General features: G+C 43.3%; 1 protein-coding gene across 2 annotated transcripts in view; it reads left to right on the top strand.

Moving 5' to 3' along the window:
- Nucleotides 1-19,898, top strand: part of LOC140487128 (rho guanine nucleotide exchange factor 10-like protein) — a 205,014-nt gene that overhangs the window by 54,044 nt on the left and 131,072 nt on the right. For both annotated transcript variants that reach the window (XM_072586666.1, XM_072586667.1), the window contains exons 3-5: nt 12,382-12,519; nt 15,278-15,601; nt 18,926-18,953. In XM_072586666.1, coding sequence (XP_072442767.1) covers nt 12,382-12,519; nt 15,278-15,601; nt 18,926-18,953 — 490 coding nt within the window. The remainder of the gene's footprint in view (nt 1-12,381; nt 12,520-15,277; nt 15,602-18,925; nt 18,954-19,898) is intronic.

Genomic DNA, 19,898 nt, shown 5'->3' with positions numbered 1-19,898 from the left:
AGGAAAAGCCTGGACGGAGCCAGTGTCCAAAGCAATCGGAAACACAAAGGCATATATTTCTTTCTTCAGCCTACAAACAGGCAAAATCATTTGCCAAGTCTAAATGTAGATTGATTTCTGGAAGAGGTGGAGTCAACAATGGCTTAAATTCTGATGTTTGCTCTGTTGCTAATAAAATTTGATCAGAAAACTCAGATTCTTGAAATCTGTTCACTATTTCTTCCCTGCACACCAATCTTTACCAGTCCTCACTGTTCTCTAATTGCTTTGCATCCCACCGAACAGATGAGATATTATTAAACAAAGTCCTGGGGTCTGCCCGCTCAGGTAGATGTTGAAGCTGCCTATGGCACTGTTGGAAGAAGAGCCAATGTTCTGGCCAATATTTATCCATCAGTCTGCATCACTATAAAGAGAAAATCGTATTGCTGTTTTGTGGGAGGTTTCTGTACTCAGTAGGTCACCACATTTCCTACACTGAAATAGTGGCTACTCTACAAGGCATTTTGTTGGTCACAAAGGGCTTCAGGACATCCTGAGGATGTGAAGTGCATCACATAAAGGCATGTTCATCATTTCATTGATTTCAATTTGGAAATGGATTTGAGGGGTGATGTTGGTGGGGGAGGAAGTGGTGTGGATCAGGGCCTAAAAAACCAGTGCCTGGGATTCTTGGCGACTTGATAGAATTTAGGAGAATCCAAAGTGTTTTTACAATTACATTTAAGGACAAAAGGGTAACTAGGGAGAGAATAGGGCCCTTCAAGGATCAGTAAGGTGGCCTTTGTATGGAGCCGCAGAAAATGGGGGAGATACTAAACGAGTATTTTGCATTTCTATTTACTGTGGAAAAAGGATATGGAAGATTTAGAATGTAGGGAAATAGATGATGACACTTTGAAAAATGTCCATATTACAGAGGAAGAAATGCTGTCTTGAAACGCATAAAGGTGGATAAATCCCCTGTATCTGATCAGGTGTACCCGCGAACTCTGTGGGAAGCTAGAGAAGTGATTGCTGGGCCTCTTGCTGAGATATTTGTATCATCGATAGTCACATGTGAGGTGCCGGAAGACTGAAGGTTGGCAAACATGGTGCCACTGTTTAGGAAGGGCGGTAAAGGCAAGCCAGGGAACTATAGACCGGTGAGCCTGACCTCAGTGGTGGGCAAGTTGTTGGAGGGAATCCTGAGGGACAGGATGTACATGTATTTGGAAAGGCAAGGACTGATTAAGGATAGTCGACATGGCTTTGTGTGTGGGAAATCATGTCTCACAAACTTGGTTGAGTTTTTTGAAAAAGTAAAAAAAGAGGATTGATTGAGGGTAGATCGGTAGGTGTGATCTATATGGACTTCAGTAAGGCACTCGACAAGGTTCCCCATGGGAGACTGATTAGCAAGGTTAGATCTCATGGAATACAAGGAGAACTAGCCATTTGGATGCAGAACTGGCTCAAAGGTAGAAGACAGAGGGTGGTGGTGGAGGGTTGTTTTTCAGACTGGAGACCTGTGACCAGTGGAATGCCACAAGGATCGGTGCTGGGTCCTCTACTTTTTGTCATTTACATAAATGATTTGAATGCAAGCATAAGAGGTATAGTTAGTACGTTTGCAGATGACACTAAAATTGGAGGTGTAGTGGACAGCAAAGAAGGTTACCTCAGATTACAACAGGATCTGGACCAGATGGGCCAATGGGCTGAGAAGTGGCAGATGGAATTTAATTCAGATAAATGCAAGGTGCTGCATTTTGGGAAAGCAAATCTTAGCAGGACTTATACACTTAATGGTAAGGCCCTAGGGAGTGTTGTTGAACAAAGACACCTCAGAGTGCAGGTTCATAGCTCCTTGAAAGTGGAGTCGCAGGTAGATAGGATAGTGAAGAAGGCGTTTGGTATGCTTTCCTTTATTGGTCAGAGTATGGAGTACAGGAGTTGGGAGGTCATGTTGTGGCTGTACAGGACATTGGTTAGGTCATTGTTGGAATATTGCATGCAATTCTGGTCTCATGCCTATCAGAAAGATGTTGTGAAACTTGAAAGGGTTCAGAAAAGATTTACAAGAATGTTGCCAGGGTTGGAGGATTTGAGCTATAGGGAGAGGCTGAACAGGCTGGGGCTGTTTTCCCTGGAGCGTCGGAGGCTGAGGGGTGACCTTATAGAGGTTTACAAAATTGAGGGGCATTGATAGGATAAATAGACAAAGTCTTTTCCCTGGGGTTGGGGGTGTCCAGAACTAGAGGGCATAAGTTTAGGGTGAGAGGGAAAAGATATAAAAGAGACCCAAGGGGCAACTTTTTCACACAGAGGGTGGTACGTGTATGGAATGAACTGTCAGAGGAAGTGGTGGAGGCTAGTACAATTGCAACATACAAAAAGTTATTTGGATGGGTATATGAATAGGAAGGTTTTGGAGGGATATGGGCCGGGTGCTGACAGGTAGGACTAGATTGGGTTGGGATATCTGGTCGGCATAGACAGGTTGGACCGAAGGGTCTGTTTCCGTGCTGTACATCTCTATGACTCTCTGCTGGCAGAACTGTCGACCACCACCTCTTCCCCCCCCCCCCCCAACCTCCATCCTGCATTATGAAACTCACTCCTTCATCTCCTGAGCTTGCTTGTTCACCTCCCAGTGCTTAGATCCTTGAACACTTCAGGTATGCCTGTCTATACGGTCTCCTCCTTGTGTGGTGTGCAGCTCCTTTTCTCATCTGTGATGAATACCTCCACACATGGAAAATCAGACCTTTACTGTCCAGTTTGTGTTCGTATATGTGTGCCAGAGAGGCATTGAGTCTTAAAGATTTACAGCACAGAAACAGGCTCTTATTTCAAGAGGGTTGGAGTGTAAGACCATAAGACATGAGAGCAGAATTTAGACCATTCAGCTCACCAAGTCTGCTCTGCCATTTGATCATGGCTGATAGGCTTTTCAACCCCCATTTTCCCACTTTCTGCCTGTAACCTTTGATCCTGTTGGCAATCAAGATCTTATTTATTTCTGTTTTAAATATACTCAGTGGCCTGACCTCCACAGCCATCTGTGGCAATGAATTCCACAGATTCAGCACTCTCTCTGGCTGAAGAAGTTTCTCCTTCTCTCCCTACTAAAAGGTCTTCCCTTTACTCTAAGGCTGTGTCCTCATATCCTTGTCTCTCCTGTCAATAGAAATATCTTCCCAACGTCTACTCTGTCCAGGCCGTTCAGCTTCTGTAAGTGTCAATCAAATTCCCCCTCATCCTTCTAAACTTTATTGGTATAGTCCCAGAGTCCTCAAATATTCCTCATTTGTTAAGCTTTTCCTTCCTGGAATTATTCTCGTGAACCTCCCCTGGACCTGCTCTAGGGCCAGTACATCCTTCCTGAGCCCAAAATTGCTCACAATACTCTAAATATGGCCTGACCAGAGCCTTATAAAGGCTTACAAAAACATCCCTGCTTTTATATTCTAGTCCTCTCGAGATGCATGACAACATTTGTATTGGCTTTCCTAATCACTGACTCAACCTGCAAGATTACCTTAAGAAAAACCTAGTCTTGGACTCCCAAGTCCCTTCGCAATTCCGATTTCTGAATTTTCTCCCCATTTAGAAAACAGTCCATGCTGCTTTTCTTCCTACCAAAGTGCACGACCTCACACTTTCAGAAGTTTTAATGCAATTGTGCAAGGTGCTGGTGAGACCACATCTGGAGTACTGAGAGCACTTTTAGTCCCCTTTATTTAAGGAAAGGTATCATTTCATTGGAGAAAGCTCAAAGAAAATTCTCTCGTCTGATCACAGGTATGGAGGAATTGTCTTATGAACAAAGGCTAAACATGAAGAATGAGAGGTGATCTCACTGAAATATATAAGATTGTTAAAGGGCTTGACAGGGTAAATGCTGAGAGGTTAGCTCCCCTCATTGGAGAGTCTGGGACCAGAGGGCACAATCTCAGAGGGTTGTGATTCTTTGGAACTCCCTGCCACCGAAAGTTGTGGGAGCAGAGTCGCTGTGTATGTTCAAGGCTGAAATAGATTCTTGATTAGTACGGAAATCAAGGGTTAGGGGGAAAGGAGAGGAAAATGGTTGTATAGAATGTTGGACCAGCCATGATCTGATTGAATGGCACAGCAGGCTTGAGGGACTGAATGGCCTATTCCTGTTACTATTTATTATGGTCTTAAAAAGATTGTTTGGCTGATCAAGTTCTGCGCTGGTCAAAAACAACTGCCTAACTATTCTAATCCCATAATCTTGTGTGCCTTGGCATTGCAAGTGCACATCTAAATACATCTTAAAGGTTATGAAGATTTCTGCCTCCATCACCCTTATTGGCAGGGAGTTCCAGATTCCCACCCTAACTGTGTGGATAAGTTTTTCTTCGTGTTCCCTCTAAGTTGCCTGTCCCTTTCCTTAAATCTTTGCCACCCGGACATATGCTCCCTCGATCCACCAAGGGAGGACCTGTCTTCCTGCCTGAGTGTCTGTGCTCTCAGTAATTTTATGTAACTCATCAACCCTTCAATCTTGGAAGACGTTTTGAAATATTGGAATAATTGCCGCTCTCTAAAGTTATGTCAAGAACCACTCCCTCTGATTAACATTGCAGGTGGGTCTCCCTAGGTGTGGTTAGATTACGTGTCGTAGCCTAGTTGTGAGAGTGATATCAAACTGCTTCCCTATAGGCTGCTTTCTTGTATTATTTTTCTTTCTCTCAGCTGTGACCTGGGCTCGCAAGAGGCAAATGTGACACTCAGAGTCCAGTTGACCATCTTTCAGTTGTCTGAATCAGCCTCTGACATGACCTTGCCGGCAAGGAAAACAAAATGACCGATTTGATTTTGCTTCTTTAATTAAAAAATACAGTTCATGTTTCACCTAGAGCTGAACCCAGAACATTTCATTTTTATGTTAAATGGGGAGGCACAGGAGGAGACTCAGGAAATAATTGATTTTTGTTGCTGTTGGTTGATGCAGGTCAACTGTGCAAATTCGACTTTTAGGGAGTCAACAGTGCAAGGAGTCAAATAAAAGCACTTCTGTATCAAACTAGTTTTTAATGGGAACTCTTGCAGATGTAAAGAGAGTGTCTTTGTGTATATTATAAACGTGAAATAACTGAACAGAGGCTGCTGTCCGATTACAAAGGCACTCTGTATTTACATGTGCATAGTACATGGGCTCTGACCACCCAGTTCAGAGCCAGTCCCTAGAGAGAGCAGATTCTCTGACACTCCTGTTTGCATCTGTCAGCCAGGGCTCTCTAATTGGATCAGGTTAACAGTCCCAATCAAGGATCTCCTACTCAATGAGATCCACCCGATCCTTGTTCCACTCACTACAGTTTGTATTTGTAATGTCTAGAATGGTTTCTGTGCCAGCTTAATGACAATGACTTTGAATTTATTTTTGTGATTCACCATATGCCATAACTCCATCAGCTCTATTTATCTTACAAGAACAATGCTGTTGAAGGGGTGCTTCTGGGATGTGGAATATGTTTAATCAGCTAATGCTGCATTCTAAACGTTAATGCTTCCCTCACTAACCTGGTACTGCTTGTGTTACAGGAGGGTGGTACACTGACATATTAAAACGATTAACATCCGAATAGATGTGACTAAGATTCCAGGCAGTCCTTTCTGTTAAACAAAAATTGGATTGTCATCTTCATGACAAGAGGAAGAGAGAAGCTTCCAGGAAGGGCCCTGATTCTCCCTGCATGATCGATGCGAGAATCCCAGGCTGACTGAGACTTCAGGCCGTGGTTCGAAAACTCTTCATGGAGATAAGATTTAGACTTTGAGATCTGGATGTTTTCCTTAGCGTTTGGTTTCCTTTTATTTCTGCTGTTGTTTTATTTTGAGATTTTGGTTGGTATGCTTTCCTTTTATTGGTCAGAATATTGAGTACAGGAGTTGGGAGGTCATGTTGCGGCTGTACAAGACATTGGTTAGGTCACTGTTGGAATATTGCCTGCAATTCTGGTCTCCTTCCTATCGGAAAGATGTTGTGAAACTTGAAAGGGTTCAGAAAAGATTTACAAGGATGTTGCCAGGGTTGGAGGATTTGAGCTACATGGAGAGGCTGAACAGGCTGGGGCTGTTTTCCCTGGACCGTCGGAGGCTGAGGGGTGACTTAGAGGTTTACAAAATTATGAGGGGCATGGATAGAGTAAATAGGCAAAAAGTCTTTTCCCTGGATTGGGGGTGTCCAGAACTAGAGGACATAGGTTTAGGATGAAAGGGGAAAGATTATAAAAAGGACCTAAGGGGCAACTTTTTCATGCAGGGGGTGCTATGTGTATGAAAAGAGCTGCCAGCGGAAGTGGTGGAGGCTGGTACAATTGCAACATTTTAAGAGGCATCTGGATGGGTATATGAATAGGGAGGGTTTGGAGGGCTATGGGCCAGGTGCTGGCAGGTGGAACTAGATTGGGATGGGATATCTGGTCGGCATGGATGGGTGGGACCGAAGGGTCTGTTTCAGTGCTGTACATCTCTATGACTCTATATAAGATGGTGCCAAAGAATGGCAACTTTGTACAATTTTCCCTGTACTCCTGTATTCCTATACTTGAGTACTTGTGACAGTTAAATCTAATTCTAGTTCTAATTCAATTGTGAAAGTAGATTGGAGAAGCCTCTGGAACGAGAAGGCTGAGAGGAGATCAGATTGAAGTATTCAAAATCACAAGAGGTCTGGCGAGAGTAAATAGGAAGGGAGGAGATGTTCCCACTTGACACATGATTGAGGCTGAGGGGGGACAGTTTTAATTAGTGACAAAAGTAATATGAGGAAAAACATTTCATTCAACAAGTGATTAGAGTCTGAATGCACTGTCTGAGGGTGTGGTGTGGGCAGGTTCAGCTGAGGCATTCAAATGGGAATTTGTTTGAAAAGGAAGCATTTGCAAGGTTACCGGATGATTGGCATGGAGTGTGATACATATTTAGAGAGCTGGCATAGTCACAATGGGCTAACTAGCCTTCTTCTGTGCTGTAACTTCTGTTATGACAAACAGTCAATGGCGTTTCTGGTCACACCAAGCTAATGCGTGCCAGAAATTTGAGTGGTTTGGGCACCACCCGGGCTTCTGTCAGCCTACAGTTCTGACAACCCCGGTTATTTATGCTGGGAGCAGAGTGCTGAAGGATGTAATTTCTGCTACTGCTAGGATTTCCACTCTCAAAATCTCAGGGCTGTGGTTTCTCTGACCTGTTTTGATGCAGCTGAAGCCCTAAGTTTGTTGCCCTTTATTTGGATGTTATCTGTTTCTGTGGACTCTCCTGATTCTGATTCTTTCAGTTCGGCTGCTGCATTTGAACAAGATATTATTCATTTTGCAAATGCAATAAGTTCTTCCGGTTTGAGTTTTTATAGCTGTAAGATGAATCAATGCGGTGTTCCCAACACCATAGCTGTTGTCTATTGGCTATAGACTTAAAGATTACTGAGTTTATAATTGATTTGTTCTGAACTGAGTAAAATGCAAACCAGCCACTCGAAGTCCGTATTTTTGTCTTCAAAAATAGAATTCCCATTTCCCTTTTACTTGTATGTTTTGTAATGTGGAAATTTTAAGATTTTAAAATGAATTTTCATCAGAATTACAGCCTACATCAGATTCCAAGCAAACATTCTCTTCCTTCCTTTCCATGCTTGGACTTACCAAAGGGCCTGTGTGGAATCAGTGGACATTTGCATCTGACACTAACAATAGAAGTCTTGTTTTAATAACAGTCTGGACCAGTTTGACACAGAGATTAACAGTGAAAGATGCCTTTACATTGATAGAAGCCCAGGAGCCAGGTTCTTTAGCCATTGATTCCCAAGTAATCTTCAGAGCAACTACATTCAGTTCACCTCATGAAAATGAGTTCATAATTGGTACAACCGAGCACAAAAGAAGGGAGTTTATTCTGAATCTTCACAATCACTGTTATTATGCCAGCACAAGAATTTTACATCCAGCTATGCTCAGGACAGGTATGAGGATCCTTTGGGCTCTTGTAGTGCAGTGGCAAAGTCCCTTCTTCTGGCCCAGAAGTTTGTGTTTTAGTTCCACCTACACTGCAGATTGTTCACCATATGTCTGAACATGGGTGGCACTGTGGCTCAGTGGTTAACACTGATGCCTAACAGCACCAGGGACCCAGGTTTGATCCTAGCCTCGGGTGACTGTCTGTGTGGAATCTGCACATTTTTACTGCATCCTTGTGGGTTTGCTCTGGGTGTTCCAGTATCTTCCCACAGTCCAAAGATGTGCAGGCTAGGTGGATTGGCCATGCTAAATTGCCCATAGTATCTAGGGATTTGCAGGCGAGGTGGATTAGCCATGGGAAATGCAGGGTTACATGGGTGGGTCTGGGTGGAATCTTTGGTGGGTTGGTGTGGACTGAATGGCACTGCCTCCATACTATAGGGATTCTAAGTCATTTGTTTAGGAAATTATAATCCTGGCCCTACCTGTCTTGGCTGTAGAGGTGGAATCTTCCGTTGTGAGGTTTCGATTCAGCTTTGGGCGTGGAAGTGAAATGTCACTCATCCTTAAGGGTGTGTCAGTTTTACTTGTTTGTTTGGATGGATCTCACATATGTGGCCATGAAAAGCTTGGCAAATCTTGCAGTGGGAGCAAATGGGAGTTTGGTGCCCTGCTGTTACCTGATGGGCCAAATGTCCTGATGCTTCATGTAAAGGATACCGGAACAGGTATCATAAGGTGGGAATGTCACCTGGGCTGACAGAGTGGATGCCTATAGTGAAACATTCTGACTCTCCTCAGCCAACTTAACACCTTTTCTCAGCTAGGCTTCCACTCCTGGGCAAAGCGAGGACTGCAGATGCTGGAGTACCAGAGTTGAAAAATGTGGTGCTGGAAAAGCCACAGCAGGCCAGGCAGCATCCGAGGAGCAGGAGAATCGACGTTTCGGGCATAAGCCCTCCTTCAGGAATGAAGGGCTTATGCCTGAAACGTTGATTCTCCTGCTCCTCAGATGTTGCCTGGCCTGCTGTGTTTTTCCAGCACCACATTTTTCAACTCTTCCACTCCTGGGCAGCCTCCTTGGCCAGTGTCTAATGTCTCCCTCTCTGTCACCCTTTTGGCCCTGTCAAATTAAGGCTGACACCATCCAATGTCAATCATACGAATCCTTCACAAAGGAGAGGTTATTCACTCCAAAGTTCAGAAAGTACAATTTATCTCCTGCCTCATAGCTCAGTTATGCAGTCAGGAATGAGAAGGCACATGTTGCTTAATTGAGAAGCTGGACTTAATTTTTTTGAGTTGGCCGTTTGTAAAACCATGTACCAGATGTAGATGTGTGCAGAAGGTCTTCCTGGTGCTTGTCATTAAAAATCTTGACCTGCTTTTAAAACTCTGAGAATTTAATTGCAAGTTTTCATCCTGCTCTCAGAAGCCTGAGTTTTGGGCCCTTGCATAATTTGGTTCCCTGACCTGCTTTGCTTTCTGTTCCCAAAAGCAGCACAAGATTGGGTCTTGGGTCTCTTTATGCAGTAAAGTCTGGAATGCCTAAGGAGAGTAGCGCATGGAAAGCAGTACCTCATTAGGAATAAAGAAAAACGCAGGAAGTGTAAAAGGATCTAAAGTTGATACCACTGGATGCTATTAAACTCACACACACAAAAGGCTTTGTCATTTTTACAGCAAAAAATGCTGTAAGTCTATAACTCACCATCGGGTGGAAGACATTACAGAGAGACCATTGGCACTGTTGTGAAGGATCCTAGCAACAAGGAACTGCATTTTTATTAATTCACATGCAAACTCTTTTAAATTTAATTCTTGTTTACTTTCGTTGGACATGTAGTCTCTCTGGCTTTGATTCCTTTTTTGAAATTAGATGTTAACTGAACATTCATCCTGTTATTGACTATGGAATCTTGCTGTGTACAAAAATGTAACAAGCTGCTAAAGGAAACAGTCACTTCACTTAAAGTCTTCGTATCATTAGCATGTGTAAGTTTTCATGATCAGGACCCCTCCGTCCACCTGTCATGCTTGGTTTAGCTAAAACGGCCCATGTGAATGTTGGTCGGTATTGGGATTAAGCTGTGATGCTGACATGACTAAAGCAAAAGTAGAATGGCTATATGACAGCAGAATTAAAAGATAATTCATTATTGAGAACTACTTTGAAACAGTTCAGAGAAATGTAGGAAAACCATAATCACACAAATGCAAGTTCTTTGATCAAATACTTTATGATCTTCAGTGATGTCCCTCTTGATCACTTTGTGCCTGCATTGTTTCTGCATAATAAAATATAAATTTGCTTTAACATTTCATCCATGTGGAACATTCCCATTGCACAATTCTGTCTCCTTCCAGAACAGCAAGCTTCCAGTTCAACAGCATTTTCCGTGTCCTCAAAGTCCCAAAGAAACTTTTCAGGCAATAAAATACTTTAAGTCTGTGTTTATTTTTGTCATCTATGGAAGTGCAACAATCAGTTTGTTGCTCTCAGGACCTTTTTTTTTTCTATTTGCAATGTGATAATATCCAGGTAATGTACTATCGTGATGTTAGTGAGGGATAAATATTGGTCAGGAGATTCCCCCCCCGGCCTTCAGTTTGTGACTGAGGTTTTGCATCTTCCTGAGAGGACAGTCAGGGGCCTCTGATTAATGCCTATAGAGTCATATAGCACAGAAACAGACCCTTTTGCCCAACCAGTCCATGTCGACCATAATCCAAAACTGAACCAGCCTGCTCCTGGCCCATATCCCTCCAAACATTTCTTATTCATGTACTTATCCAAGTGTCTTTTAAATGTTCTAACTGTGTGTGCAGTATGTCTCATTTTAGAAATGCAGGCTGATCATTTCTTTTGCTATGGTTACCTGGGTCAGGGGTGTGACACAAAATCAATTGATGGTGTAAGTGAAGTTGTGGTGACAGGCCTGAGGGAACATTAGCCATAAATATGAAACAGCAGAGATTAGGAGAGGTACCAGCTGGGCACCTGTGTTCCGTAAGTCTTTGATGTAATAATTTTCTAAATTCTCATTAAAAGAAACAGTTTTCAGGGTATACTTCAGATTGCAGATTATCCCCCTCCAGTACCCCATGTTATGTCATGGCCTCATGCTCAGGAAATGAAAAGTGCTTTCTCCTTCCCATTCAGTTTGCTCCTGGCATCTTCGTAGAATCCCTACAGTGTGGAAACAGGCCATTAGGCGCATACTGACCCTCCAAAGAGTAACCCACCCAGAGCCATTCCACTACCTTATTACTTGACATTTCTTCTGACTAATGCCCCTAACCTACACATCCCTGAACACTATAGGCAATTCACCTAACCTACACCTCTTCGGACTGTGGGAGGAAACCGGAGTAAACCCACACAGAGAACATGGAAACTCCACTCAGATAGTTGCCCGAGGCAGGAATCAAACCCAAGGCCCTGATGCTGTGAGGCAGCAGTGCTAACCACTGAGCCACTGTGCCGACCAACCTGCCCTTGGTTCCTGAAAGCTTTTATTTCTCATTTGGTCATTTTCTCGTCCTTGCCCATGATGTTGAGGAGCTGGTGTTGGACTGTGGTGGACAAAGTTAAAAATCAAACAACACCAGATTCTAGTTCAAAGTTTGGGAGAAGATTTGTAGCTCGGGTGCTCGTTGTTGTGGTTCTGTTCGCCGAGCTGGGAATTTGTCTTGCAAACGTTTCATCCCCTGTCTAGGTGACATCCTCAGTGCTTGGGAGCCTCCTGTGAAGCGCTTCTGTGCTGTTTCCTCCGGCATTTATAGTGGCCTGTCTCTGCCGCTTCCGGTTGTCAGTTCGAGCTGTCTGCTGTAGTGGCCGGTATATTGGCACTCATCCACAGACTCTATCAACAAACACATCGACCTGGACCCAATATACCGGCCACTACAGCGGACAGCTGGAACTGACAACTGGAAGTGGCAGAGACAGGCCACTATAAATGCCGGAGGAAACAGCACAGAAGCGCTTCACAGGAGGCTCCCAAGCACTGAGGATGTCACCTAGACAGGGGACGAAACGTTTGCAAGACAAATTCCCAGCTCGGCGAACAGAACCACAACAGGTTCTAGTTCAACAGGTTTATTTGGAAGCACTAGCTTTCGGAGCACTGCTGGTGCTCTGCTCTGAAACCTAGTGCTTCCAAATAAACTTGTTGGACTATAATCTGATGTGTGATTTTAACCCTGCCCAGGATGTTCATTTTTATTTAAACTACCTGATCACTACCACCTAATGTGAAATGTAATCACCTGGTAGGCACACCAACCACCTGGCTGTTAAAACCTTGTAATATGATCTGTGCTGTTGTATTTTTTTAAGTGTAATGTGACTGAATCAAATACTCCTTGATAGTTTCCTGGTTTAATCCTGCTGTTCATTCCCTGTCAGACCTGAGGGGACAAGACATCAAACTCCAGTTGTTCAACACGTCTGTGGATCAGACAGTGGGGGAAGAAGAGAATATCATTCAAGAAGAATCCATGTGTGAAGGTCAGCTAAATGAGGAAGGACAACAGGCAAAAGCAGGTAAATTTCTGACATGAACTACAGCAAAAAACAGAGAATAAAAGGAGACAGAAAATAATTAGCAGAGACTGTGAAATGAGTGTTAACTCCTTTACTTTCAGATCATCATCAACAATATTTTTAATGGAATATTTCTTGCTCCTTTTTCTGTCTGTTTTCAGATTTTTTAACTTTGTGGACATGATGTTTAATCGTTTGTAGGAACTTTACAAAGGAAGACTTAGATTCATAATGTCGAGAAAACGCTTTAAAGTTCAGAGTGGTTTTTAGAATTAAAGTTTTATTTTATTTGAAAACCTTACTTTCTTCATAAAATATCTTTATATACGTACAGTCACCGAAGCAGTTCAGTTCTGTACAGTAGCATATGAAGAAACAAACATCAGAGTTCGGTATTAGAGTCAACTTTGTAATTTACTAACTGTGTCAGCTAATTGACATGTAGAAAGCTGTCACAGATAGCAAGGTATCAATGATCAGATCCTCCTTTTTAATGACGTTGTTTGCAATATCTTGCCTATCCTATTATTCACGTGGACACCTAGACAATGATTTGCTGGTGATCAGGCCACTGCTTCTCTTTAAAGTGCTTCCTCAGTCTGCGCACGTGACTGTTGGAGAGCTATCGTAGCTCCTTAAATACAACGTTTTTGCTGCCTGATTTTATTGGGAACTTTCATACCAAGTTTGAGACAGGAACCTAATCAACTTAAGGTTTCATACAGATGGTCACAGCCATTCATAATGAGAATGCATTCAGGGATATGCCAGGTAACAAGCCCGTCCCCTTCAAACCTAGCATTGTCACTCTTGATCTCTCTGAGAGGATGAAGCATGGTGGAATGGGAGTGCGTGTACGGGGGCCTTAAGTTCCTTGTAAATACAATAAGCTTTCATGTTGTTAGTTGCGCTGTGAGGACACCAGCTGTTAAGGACGTGGGAACATAAGCTGCAAGGGGAAGTGAGTCATACCTCACCTCCAGGATTTCTAGAGGGTTCTGTGACAGAATTAATCTTCAAGGACTAAAATGTTTCTGGTTCTCTATTGCAGTTTGTTGGTTAGTTGAGGTTGCACTAACCCTCCGAGTCACCTTCCTCCTTAGCATATGCTGAAATGCTATCATGTCAGAAAGTCAATTTCTCCATGGCCTTACCCCCTCAGCAGTAGCTTTTGAAAATGTGGGGGATAATCCACATAACTGAAGGCTCTGATACTGCTCCTCATCCTGTCATTTCAGGCCATTGCTGCCTCTTGACCTCCCTTTGGTGTCGACCCTTTCCATCCCTTTAAGGAGCAGCAGTCTGTTCACTGTGAGAGTGACACCACATTTCCCTTCAACCCACTGGTAGTGAATTAATGGTAGGAGTGTGTTTCTCAAATAACACCCTCTGCACTGCAATAGACTGAGCTTTAGATGATGTCCTGTCTGCAGATAAGTCCTGCTAGATTGCCTTTCTAGAGCAGGGGACAATTCAGCCCCAAGTATTTGATGTTACTGAACAGAAAGCTGAAACAACAGCGTTCTCCATTGGTGCATCATTCCCAGTGTTGGAACAGTCATTTGAAGTGCTAAACACTGCCAAGATTAAAGGATGAGATAAGCCATAAGGTTGTAGTTACACAAAGCGAAGATTGCTTTTAAAAGCCTTCTATTTATGCAATTGCTGACATACGACTTTGAAATCTCTGGAAGGAATAAGTTAGAGAAGGAGGTGGCGCAGTGAGTTTCGATTGCAACAGAAGGAGACCAAACAAGGTATGGGAACAGTATTTTAAAGGAGCAATGAGCATAGTGGCAAGAATGATGACCAGTTGCACGGTTATTCAGAAGCTGACTCAATGATTCAGAGAGGAATTTAAATCACTCCACAGTAGGTTTGGCTAAGTGAGTGAATGGTGAATGGGGAAATGAAGCAATAGTGAACATTCAGCTGCTGGATTGTAGCAACACAAAATCTGGCTTCCTAATCTGCCATCCTTACCTAGCATGGGCAACATGTGCATAGCAAAGCGTTGACTCTATTCTCTGAAAGGGCCTAGTGAGTGACTCCACAGAGTTTAAGCTGCTATATTCTCACAGGCAACTAAAGATGAGCACTGAACTTTGCCTCTGCAGGGGACATTCAGTGAGTAAATAAAAGGAATGAGTTGGGAAAGAACATTAAAAAATTGCGATGGTCAGGGCAAGGGGAGGATGTGACCCAGGAGGTTAGCACTGACAAAAGCAATGCTGGTCGAGTTGCAAGCAGTTTTTTTTTTCAATGACATCCAACCTTTCTTGCTGTAAGGGCAGCACTGTGACCTAGTGGTTGGCACAGCTGCCTCAAAGTGCCAGGGACCCTTGAGTGACTGTCTGTCTGTGTTGGGGTTTGTACATTCTCCCTGTGCCAATATGGGTTTCCTACGGGTGCCCTGGTTCCCTCCCATAGTCCAAAAGATGTGCAGGTAGGTGGATTGGCCATGTCAAATTGCCCACAGTATCCAGGTATGTGTAGGTTGGGTGAATTAGCTACGCGAACTGCAGAGTTTCAGGGATAGGGTAGGGTGGTGGTTCTTGGTGGGATGCTCTTCGGAGGGTCAGTGTGAGCTCGATGGGCTGAACAGCCTGCTTTCACTCTGTAGTGATTATGTGACCCCAGGAGAAGTATTAATGGAGCTTGAGTGGTTTTGCACACACTGTTGAGTTACAGAATTTTGAGTAGGAGTGATTTTGTGAAGCCAGTCAATGTAACCGGAGTTCTGTTTTGGTTTGGACAGATGGCCAATTGACTGAAGCATTGGAGTCATCTTCAGATGAAGAATATGGGGAAGAGTTTGATTTTGATGATGATTTGCCTGAGGAAGAAGACACCACGTGCAGAAATGAGCACGAATGTGAAGTCTCTCAAGAAAACACAAGCGATAATCAGGCTGTTGACTCGGTGTCTGAATCAGTGGAGTTTACTCAACCTGTGCAGGATTCAGTGCCATCAAACACAATCACTTCTTCCATAGTTCACGCAATAGACACTCAGAGCTTGACACCTCCCCTGAATAATGTCACATCTTCCACAGATTCGATTGTACATTCTACCAGCACAGGTAAGGAGGAGAGGAACAGCTCGTTAATGAATCTCACTGAAACTGCTCAAGTTAATTGTACAGGTCAACTGCACAAGTCAATTTATCAAGGTGGATTTGCCAATCAGTAACCGCTTCCAAGTGTTCTGTAAAGTTTTTGGAGTGCTTGTTCTATGTGACTACAACAATACTTGGAAAAAGTGAGGACTGCAGATGCTGGAGATCAGAGTCAAAAAGTGAGGTGCTGGAAAAGCACAACAGGTCAGGCAGCATCTGAGGGGCAGGAGAGTCAGTGTTCCGAGCGGAAGATCTTCATCAGCATAAGCCTTCCTGATGCTTGAAACATCGACTTTGCTGTTCCTCGGATGCTGCCTGACTGGCTGTGCTTTTCCAGCGCCACACTTTTTGCCACTATAATACGTGCCTGATTTGAGAAATGTGAAGGATTATCAGTTTATAAACATTTGGCTATTTGGAGATTTTAGTAGATTGGGAACCTTGTGGATTACATAGAGATGTTTTTAATCAATCTGTCCAGAATTGTTATTACACACTGCTGGTGGATGAGGAAGTTGAACTCAGGTCTCCTGGTCCAGACGTAGGGACACTACAACAAGAACACTATGGATTATATATAACCTGTGAAGGAAGTGAGCAGTGTGTCTTCCACATTGTCAATGTGCTTCTATCCACTTCCCTCTCTGTTCCATTCAGTGTCAGAGTCTGCTTGGAATACTTCTCCATAGGTGTTTGCAGCCCTCTGCTAGCACACTTCCCCTGACCAATCATCATGTTTGGACAATGGAATGTATGATGACTGATCATTTTTGTGACTGCACCCAATGTTGATGCACAGGAACAGGAAGGTAGAAGTAGGTTATTCAGCCCCTTGAGCCCATTCCTCCATCCATTGAGTGGATGGCTAATCTGTATGTTAACTTCAGCTGCCATGAACGCCCTTGGCTAGCAAAACAAAATGTGATCTCGGATTGAAACTTAATAATTGAGCTAACACCCTGCTTATACCCATACCATGTTTACATGAAGGAATGTTGTTTTGTTTCCTAATCTCTTCTGAAAGGCCTGGTTTTGATTGAGGTTTTGTGTCCTTGTAAATAGTATTCAGCTATCAGCCAAGGATCACTGTACAACACTCAGGAGTAAGAGCCCCTCTGTATATTCCCCTCTGTAACTTAACAGGAACTTAGGCTACATTCACTATGGCTACATTTGAAAGCAGCTGAATCCATTTAGAGTGCTGATCAAACCTCCGAGGTTATCGAATGTCAGGCTTAGTACCTGACAACATAATGCATTTATGCACCAAACCTTCAGTCAAATGTCTTTTTCATTTTCTGAAACATAAATCCGGTCAGATAGCTGAGCTGTGAAAGGTTATGAATGATGTAATGCCTTTAGCAAATGGATTGACATGCTCCAAGCCTGTGATCTTTATAATGGTCACAGGGAGGAGTTGCCCATCCCATTGGTTGAGCTAGAATTAAAGTTTAGGCTCAAGTTTGAAAACTCAGTAATGGAGTCAAAGTCTGATCACTAAATGTTGACGGTATTAAATGTCCTGTGCTATGCACAGATTTTTCTTCAGAATGCCTGGCGAAAAATTTATTGTCCAGTACTATGTCCAGTCCTGGTCGCCACCCTGTTATAGGAAGGACACCATTAAGCTAGGGAGGGTTCAGGATGTTGCTGGGATTGGAGGGTTTGAGTTGTAAAGAGAGGCTGGATGGGCTGAGGCTTTTTCACTGGACCTTATAGAGATTTATAAATCATGAGGGGTATAGATAAGGTGAATAGTAGGTCTCTTTTTGCTAGGGTGGGGGTGTAATTTAACATGAAAGGAGAAAGATTTTTAAAAGACACGAGGAGCAACTTCTTTTACATAGAGAGTGGTTTGTGTGTGCAATGAAGCTGCAGAGGAAGTGATGGATGTTGGTACAGTTACAACATTTAAAAGACATTTGGATAAAGACATGAATAAGAAATGTCTGGAGGGACATGGGCCAGACGCAGGTAGGTGGGACTAGTTTAGTTTGGGATTATGGTCAACATGGATTGGCTGGACCGAAGCGTCTGTTTCCACGCTGTATGACTCGATGTCCGAGTAAACTCCACACAGAATACAGTTAAAATATATTGGAACTATGAAATAAAATATTGCATTATATAAGTTTAATTGGTGTATTTATAGTAATAACAATCCAGGTGATTTTGTCTCCAGCACTCACATCAAGTACATCTCAGAAATCTGAGGGATGCAGTCCATGATTCTCCATTCAGGGAAATTAATAGATGGAACGTTTCAGGCTGTGTCTCTTCAGTTGCCTGGAGGTACACTTGCTGGGACTGCTGCTCCCTACTGGCAGTGCAGGATCATGGGATTACTTGCTTTTTTCTTTGAAGCTATTAAACATATGTTTGACAATTTTGCTTAAAGAGGAATTAGTTTTTCATTTTATAGAAACATGTTACAACAAATTGTTCCTAGGCCTCAAATACCTAATCGGCAAATGTATAGCTCACAGATTCATAGCATCTGTAAAGTGCAGACAGAGGCCATTCGGCTCACAAAGTCTGCACTGCTCCTCTGAAGAGCATCCCACCTTATTGCTGTAATCCTGCATTTAACATGAATATCATGGATTATCAATGGGTGGCATGGTGGCTTAGTGGTTAGCACTATTGCTTCATACAGGTTAGGTGGCTTGGCCGTGCTAAATTGTGTCATGATGTCCAGGGATGTGCAGGCTAGCTGGGTTAGCCATGGGAAATGCAGGGTTACAGGGACATGGTAGGGGGTTGGGTCTGGGTGGGATGTTCTTTGGAGGGTCGGTGTGGACTCGATGGGCCGAATGGCCTGCTTTCACATAGTAGGGATTCTGTGATAATCCACCTAACCTGCACATCTTTGGATTGTGGGAGGAAACCAGAGCACCTGGAGGAAACCTGTGCAGACATGGGGAGAATGCGCAAACTGTACACAGACATTTTCCCATTGCTCCTTTTTTAAACTGAGCTGTGCACATCGGGAAGGTCTCATATTTGATCTGAAGTCTGAATTAGTTACTCTCAGTCTGAGTATTGCTGGAGAGATTGTAGGAGTGGGGAGTGTAGCGAAGATGTTCCCAATCTCTCACCAGCATCAACAATATCAGGCTAATTGAAGTTTGCGTATGAGAAGCCACGGGATAGCTAACATTCGTGGAAGGGTAACATAATGTAAGTCAGCACATCCAGGAGATTGTAGCTGGAAGGACTGATTTAGGAAATAATTGGCTGCAAAACCATACTTGCAAGAATCCTAAATTTTGCTCATTTCTATTTCAGATTCTGCTGCCATTGCCTCTGCGTCAAGGTGAGACTTTCTCTATCATTTTTTTACCAGTTTTATAATCAATGTACTTATCTTACTTTTTAAGGTAGGTACTTGCTTTGTTAAAGAAGTTAATTTTTGAAAAATGTTTGTTCTCCAATGGGAACTGTATTTAACTAATTTCTTCACATAACGATATCTCTTCGGGGAATAGTGGGGAAGTGTGGGAAGGATTAGCAGGCTGATTATCAGTCTGTTGAACCATGTCATGAATGTTCCTTCTATGGCCAGCAAGCCATGCAGTGGGAATTAAACTCGGGGTTGCTGACTTCATGGTAGAGACAAAGCCAATGAAGCCTCAAGTTGGCTGAAAAGGTTCTTTCTTTGCTGCAGTGGTGTTTCCACAGTGCTACTCCAGGATAGTTACAGAGTAAGGATCAGAGGGCTGTATGACCTTTTGGGAGCTCGTGGAAGCGATGGTTCCTGATGGTTTTAGTGGTAGAAGCCATAAGGCGGGAGTTGCTGTCAATGCTATGTGGCTGAATAATGGCAGTGCATCCTCCAGACAGTAACAGGGCTGGAGATGAGTAGGGAAGGATGGCTGAATATGGGAGCGAATTGTTCTATTCGGGATGATGTTGAGCTTCGGAATGAAGCTACACTTGCAGCCATCCACATGAGTGACGAGTGTTTCATTATAATCCTAAACTGAGCCTTGTCAATGATGAACAGCGTTTGAAGAATCATCTTGAGAGTCCCTCATCACACACTGTTTGCAATCACAGTGTTGCTGTGGCCTGGTAGTGAGGGATTTTGTGATGGATCATGTGTTTATTGGTCAGGGTTGGATCGTTTCTTGTTGGTAGCAGCCATTTGCAAAGTGCAAGTGCCACCTAGTTTGTCAGGCCAAGCCTGGATGTTGTCACTTCAATTTGTGGGAAGATGAAGCCTGGAATCCCTGCAACATGGAAGCAGGCTATTCGGCCC

The sequence above is a fragment of the Chiloscyllium punctatum genome, chromosome 16 (genome assembly GCF_047496795.1).
Source record: "Chiloscyllium punctatum isolate Juve2018m chromosome 16, sChiPun1.3, whole genome shotgun sequence".
In the NCBI taxonomy this organism is placed as follows: Eukaryota; Metazoa; Chordata; class Chondrichthyes; order Orectolobiformes; family Hemiscylliidae; genus Chiloscyllium; species Chiloscyllium punctatum.
This window is presented reverse-complemented; position numbering and strand designations above follow the sequence as displayed.